The 7044-nt window shown below is 46.2% G+C and overlaps 1 protein-coding gene across 1 annotated transcript in view; it reads left to right on the top strand.

The window, feature by feature from the left end:
* The window catches only part of LOC140411323 (uncharacterized), a 196212-nt gene extending 192602 nt beyond the window's left edge, over nt 1-3610 (top strand). The window contains exon 25 of the mRNA XM_072500444.1: nt 2335-3610. Coding sequence (XP_072356545.1) covers nt 2335-2422 — 88 coding nt within the window. The 3' untranslated portion in view covers nt 2423-3610. The remainder of the gene's footprint in view (nt 1-2334) is intronic.
* The last annotated feature ends 3434 nt before the right edge of the window (nt 3611-7044 follow it).

Raw genomic sequence — 7044 nt, forward strand, 5'->3', positions numbered from 1 at the left:
ATGGGACACTGTCCTACCCTCCTGCTGCTGGTCGCTGCGACCACAAATTCTTCTGGGTTCATGAGGTGTTGCATTGCCTGCATTGCCATCTTTCTTATCTGAATGCTTCTTTTAAATTTGGAACAGGGGGACTAAGGCGGTGCTGTAATTACGGGTATGGCTTTCGCTAATTTCCAAAATACAAACTTCCGACAGTTTTGTCGCAACAAAAAGATCTCTCAGTATTACCTTATAGCCCTGTTAGTTACGCATGCATTTAACACACTTCCGAATTATGAGGGTTGATCAGAACTGCTTGAACACTTGTGGTTTTCTGTTCCCAATTGGATCTCTAATTCAAATTTTGGGTTCTCCCGGCGTGGTGAAGCCACTTCTAGTTCGGGTCCCGTCAGATGTCGCCAGTAATATGTTGCTAACTTTTGGTTGGTTCGATTGGCTCTGTTTTATAACCTTTCCTCTCGAGTCACCAGGTATCTTTATGATACCGCCACGAGGTTCAAGTTCAAGTAATGATCAATAACTCAACACACCGATTAGTAAGATTCAAATCAAAGCACATTTATTATACACAGTAATCGCTACTCATGCACAAATTCTACTTCTAAGCTACTTCTACAACTAACAGGCCTATACTTAGCTTCGGACTGGCCCACCAGGTCAGGGGAGCAAATGGCCTTTCGTTCGGGTTCTGAGTCTGCGGGATTCGAAGTTGGTACGGATTGGTAGCTAGGAGCGCCTATCTCGTAGCGAGCGTTGACTTAAGACTTACTGGATATCAGCGGCAGCTGCACCGGTCACTGTCAAGGGTTGGTTCGCGTTGCTGAGTGACCCGGTCAGGAAGAACGATTTGAACTTGGGGGCTTAACTTTATAGTCCCCCGGGGCTTCCCGCCTTTCGGGGCGGACCCTGTACCTGGTTCTAGGTGATTGGACTTCGTTCCAATCGCTTGGTTCGATTTCTCCAATACTGGAGCGGTTCCCTGATCAGTGGGTGGTCTTGAGGTGTCCGTTAACCGCTTTTGTGTTGGCTCCTGCTGGCGCCGGGGAGTCTGGCTTGGCTTTGTTTATCCCAAATGTTGCGATTGTTCCCGGGGATCACTTATTAGTATGTACATGGCTGCTACATTATTATGCAGATGGCTGCTTGTATCGATGCTGTCTGGGCTTTTGCAGAGTTTAATACACATTAACTTGCACCTGCTAGTTTCTGCCTGTGTTGGCTGAATTTCCCTTCAGCCTTTGCTGTTCTCCATTTTAAACCGGGACTTGGCCAACCCAGATGGCTCCACTTATTAGCCTAAAGTCCCATTTAGCCTCTTTCTCTGGGATATTTGTTCAATTATGGTTCTCTGTGGAGTGCGCCCCAGTGAAGCTGCCCCTTCATCTGCTAGTAATGCTATCAGTGTCACCTGATAGCGGCCCGACCCTGTCACTCTTTCAGACACACACAATTCTGACGTTGAATTGTTATGGTTGTTGTAGCCACCTGGGTTGGCCACTTCCCGACTTAAAATGGAGAACCGCAAAGAATGCAGGGAAATTCAGCCAACACAGGCAAAACTAGCAGGTGCAAAGTCTCCTGTGTATTAGAACTTGCAGAAGCCCAGACAGCACTGAAACTCATAGCCATCTGCACACTAATGAGCGATCCTCGGGATCAATTGAAACATTTAAGGTGAATAAGGCCAAACCAGACTCCTCAGCGCCAGCAGGAGCCAAGACAAAGGAAGGCCAACGGACACTTAGGGACCGCCCAGCGATCAGGGACGCTCCAGTATTGGAGAAATCGATCCAAGTGATCGGAACGTAGTCCAATCACTTGGAATCAGATACGAGGTCCGCCCCGAAGGGCGGGAAGCCCCTGGGGACTATAAAATAGAGTCCCCAAGTTCAATTCGTCCTTCTTGGCAGGGTCACTCAGCAGCGACTCAACCCTTGAGAGTGAACTGCCCAAGCTGCCGCACCAACCAAGTAAGTCTCCAGGCAACGCACGCTACGAGATAAGCGCTCCTAGCTACCAGTCCATACCAGCTTTTGAATCCTGCAGTTTCAGAACCCAAACGAAAGGCCATTTGTTCCCCTGATTGATTTGAATCTTACTAATTGGTGTGTTGAGTTATTGATCAGTACTTGAACTTGAACCTCGTGGCGGTATCATAAAGATACCTGGCGACTCTAGAGCAAAGGTTATAGAAACAGAGCAAATTCAGTAAAGACCCAACGGGCCACGAATTAAGAGCCAGCCAAAGTTAGCAACATTGTCAAACTGTTGATGAAGTATTAACTCCCTCTTATTCACACTATTGCTCTTTCTGTTTATTTTCCATCAACCCAGGTTGGGAGAAAATTCCTTTACTTCCACCGGAAAGGAACAGCTTCACGAGCTGCAGAAATCGAGATGTGGCCTGAGGGTGGAGATCTGATGAAGTTCGCTATTTGAGGACTGCTGGTCTCCTCCATTAGAAAACGAATATTGAATGAAATCAAAGTTATTTGGACATTGTACGAATATTAGCGCCCAAATATTATTCGTTTTGGTTATGCCATTCTGTGCCCAAGTGTAAGATGATGCGTTTCATTACAAAAGCGTGGATGAGAGTATTATTGGCCTGTTCACAGTTTTAGTGATTGCAACCCATCAGCTGAACAAAAACAGTGAAGAAAACTGGACAAGAATTGGAAAGGACACTGCTCCATTTTAAAGGACAAATGTTGCACAGAAAACAGCTCAAACCAAAAATGTCTGCAAGCAGGCAGACAGCAGAATGTACACCCTCCCCCCCCCCCCCCCCCCCCCCCCCCGCCCCCGCAGACCCAACTCGGAGAGGAACAAAGGGCCATGAGTCATGACAGGGCCAACAGGAAAATTACGCGAGAGGTTGTGCATGGCCCGAATTAACGCCAGGAGAAACAATGGTATGCAAATGAGTTTTGCCCTGGCCAGACAAAATCGCACTGTACTCATGGAAAAATTTATTAAAGTTGTCCCCACCGTCCAACTTGGGCCATTTGCAAGTGGTCAGCAGTCTCCGGAGACATTACCGAACCTTTGGGGAGAAACTGATCAAATCAGTTTCATCCTGCCAGCAATTAACAGGCTTTTGTCCTCGAACTGGGAGGGGCCAGTCAGCTCTATTCAGGTTTCTCCCCCTTAAGAATATGGGACACAGGGCAGAGACTTCTTTCTCTTCCTTTACGGGATGCAGGGCAATGGCTCTCTCTTCCTTCGCTCTCTGTTCTCTTGCTACGAGCTACAAGGCAGAAGGTCACGAACACCAGACTACACAGACCAGCAGGATCAAGGCCCAACAGCCAAATGGACCAGTCAGTTTTGAGGAAGCGCCAAAGAGACATTTGTGCCGGTTTAACTATTCTTCCTGGGAACGGTGAGTATATTCCCTCAGCCCGCAGAAACTCCCAATTAGGTTAGATTGTTGAGGTTGGGGTGGGTGAGTGGATCGTGTGTGCTTAAGTAAACTCGTGTAAAAGTAAGAATTTTCGACATGCCGTTTAGTTTCTTGCTTCCCATAGTATTTTTATAACCGGTGTCTGTGTGTTATAGTCTGAGTTGTGGAGGGACAAATTTTCTTGAATAAATTATTTATTTGTAATTGTTGTCTCACCTTTCTTTCACTGTCCGCTCTGGTTGAGTCACAATTATTGCCAGAACATAATTCCGAAGTTGGGGACCTAAAAGGAATCCGAGCGTTTCAAACACGCTCACTCAACAGAGGCTACTGGTCAGGGATAAACAGTGCTCCCTCTTTCTCTCTCTCTTGTGAAGTTGCACTAGTGGGGCACTTCCGGGTGACAGGAGACAGACTCACACAGGCGTAGGTGGCAGCCAAGGTAACTGGCACGGCATAAGGACAATCCCACTGGTTAGGAATAAACAGTGAGACTTGTTCCCTCTCTCTTGCGAAGCTGCCCCAGTGCGACACTTCTGGGTTGTGGTTTCAACAGCTGCAGGAGAGAGACACCTGCAGTCATCTGTGACACCCAATACCAGCCTGTTGTGGAGTAAAGGAAACCTTTTCACAATAGCGACGATATTGGTTTAATTTGTTGAGCATTATTAGTCTCATACATGAACATTGACTTCACGGCAGAACATTACTGGGTTTAATATAAAAACATTATCCATTTAACTAAACGAGCATTATTCATATCATAATCTGTTGTATTTTAAAACAGCATTTTTCTTATTGCAGTAAATCCTCTTGATCGATACATTATTGATCTAAATATAATAACACATTGCTTTAATTATATGTACATGATCCATCATCTGAACACTTTTGGCCACTTCCATTGGAAAGTAAAGTTTCCAAAATATAAACATTCCTTAGTACATCATTTGACCATTTTTGTCTCATGCCCCTCTCTGGCAGGACTTGGTACCCACTCGCTCAAATGCAGAGGTTGCATATTTGAGCACAGTTGGTGTTGAACTAGTTGAATTGTCCTTCACAAGAACCGTATGGGCCACAGCAAATGCTTGTGGATGTCACTGTGATCTGTGTCCACTCACAGCCCTTCTAGAATCATTGGAGGTCATTAATTGTCCCCAGCTTCCTTTCTACACAATCAAACACCTCCGTAAATCTTGTCCACCAGGCCAGGATTTTCCATTGCTCCATCTAGGTGGCACAGTGATAAGCACTGCTGCCTCACAGTGCCAGATACCTGAGTCCGATTCCGACCTTGGGTGACTGTCTGTGTGGTGTTTGCACGTTCTCCCCGTGTCTGCGTGGGTTTCTTCCAGCTGCTCTGCTTTCCTCCCGCAGTCCAATGATGGGTAGGTTAGAGTGGATTGGTCGTGATAAAATTGTCCCTTAGTGTCCAAATGTTAGGTGGGGTTACGGGTAGGGGATTGGGCCTGGGTCGGGCTCTCTGACGGAGGGTCGGTGCAGACTTTATGGGCCAAATGGCCTCCTTCTGCACTGTAGGAATCATATGAATCTACCCTGGCTGACAATCAGTGAGATTCCCTTTTCTCACTCATCCGCTCTCCTCTGTCCTTTGTGAGACTTTTGTGAGGGCCAGGAAGAATCCAGCACGAGTTTTAAGGATACAAAGAAATAACATTTATTTACAATAACATATATATACAACAGCAGCAACATCGCTTGCTGCTCACTCCTTCCTGGCTGGTTCCAAACTGGCCAGCTTTATTTATGCAGGGAGCCTGCTAATGATTTCTCCGCCCCCCCCTCATTGGGGAAGCTCATACTCCCACAGGATTGTGGGATTGTCATTAGTCCCCAGCCAATGGTAAGCAGGTATGTTATAACAGAGACCATCTTGTCTTTGATGTCGACCTTCTATTCCATATATTTCCATAAAACAGCTCACAATCTGCTTTGTCTTTCTGGATCCTGAATAAACTAATAGTGTAAATTGTTCTATCACACCCGGCTCTCGAGTCCTCTTCCAAAGCCGCCACTTTAACATCCAGAAAGCTATGTTTTTCTGTCACAGCAGAACACTGCTCCATCTCTAACATTGCCTTCCTCTCCAAAGTTCATGAAAGCATTGTTGCCACTTTTACCTTTGTCCAGCTCTCCTGAAACTCCATGGTCAAACTTTTTTCAAACAGTTCACCGTGTCTGACACAGCACCAAAATGGCTCGAATTAAATTCACAAAGTACCTTGCGTGTGATTGACCGCAATGCATTATCTGTCCTCGCCCTTCTCAGTCGCTCCTCAGCTTTTAACACCCTCAAACACAGCATCACCTTTACATAAAACTACACAGGATAAGGCACAGAAACAAAGAATTTGCCCGTCAGATCTATGCCGGTGTTTAGGGTCCACTTCAGCCTCGCCAACCCCCCTTTATCATAGATTATCATAGAATTTACAGTGTCGAAGGAGGCCATTCGGCCCATCGAGTCGGCACCGGCTCTTGGAAAGAGCACCCTACCCAAGTTCAGCACCTCCACCCTATCTCCATAACCCAGTAACCCCACCCAACACTAAGGGCAATTTTGGACACTAAGGGCAATTTATCATGACCAATCCACCTAACCCGCACATCTTTGGACTGTGGGAGGAAACCGGAGCACCCGGAGGAAACCCACGCACACACGGGGAGGATGTGCAGACTCCGCACAGACAGTGACCCAAGCCGGAATCGAACCTGGGACCCTGGAGCTGTGAAGCAATTGTGCTATCCACAATGCTACCGTGCTGCCCCCTTTATTTAACAAAGAAATCCTCTATTCCCTTATCCCTCTAGCTTCACCTTAAATATTAGTCACATCAGCCACTCCCTATGGAAGCAGATTCTACGTTTTCACCACTCTTTAGAGAAAGGTGTCTCCTGAGTTTCCAGCTGAATTTCTTTAGATTGATGGCCCAAGTCAGGTCCTTCTACACAAAGAGACAAAAATCCTCCATTTCCACTCAAGCAAAGTCTCCCACAGTTTTAAAGGCCTCCATTCGGTCATTCCTCAGTCTTGCTTTCCACAAGAGAAAAGCGGCTCAGTCTGTAAATCATTTATGAATATGTATACAATCACATTTGTGGTCTGGTAAGTCTTCCCTGCACCATCGCCAATATCTCTAAATCCTATCGCCAGAACGGCACAATCTAAGTATGATATAACAAAGGCTCAGAAGATGGTTGCAATAGCTTCCCTATTTTTCTTCTTTATCCCTTCAGAATTGAAGCTTGCCTTTTTCTGGCCTTGCCAACCTGCAGTGTAACTTTAATTCTTGGTATTTTTCCAATCTGAGATCTCTTTACTCATCTATCACACCTCGACTTGCACCTTCTGAGGAGTAAGTGATCTCCCCCTTTAACCTATGAAATTTATTACCTCATATTTATCAATGCAGAAAGGTATAATTTAATTAAGCTGGGGAAAGGTGAATTGCAGTTGGAATTTGGGCTGCTTTTTAAGGGCAGGGCAACACGCCAGCTGCGACACTCTACGGGAGCTTTTTGTGAACATGCGGAGAAGGCCAGTCGCCTGGTAGCGCACCTGCTGAAACAGCAGGCGGCCTCTTGGGAAATAGTGCAGGTAAAGGACTCGAGTG

Source organism: Scyliorhinus torazame, chromosome 4 (assembly GCF_047496885.1).
Source record: "Scyliorhinus torazame isolate Kashiwa2021f chromosome 4, sScyTor2.1, whole genome shotgun sequence".
In the NCBI taxonomy this organism is placed as follows: Eukaryota; Metazoa; Chordata; class Chondrichthyes; order Carcharhiniformes; family Scyliorhinidae; genus Scyliorhinus; species Scyliorhinus torazame.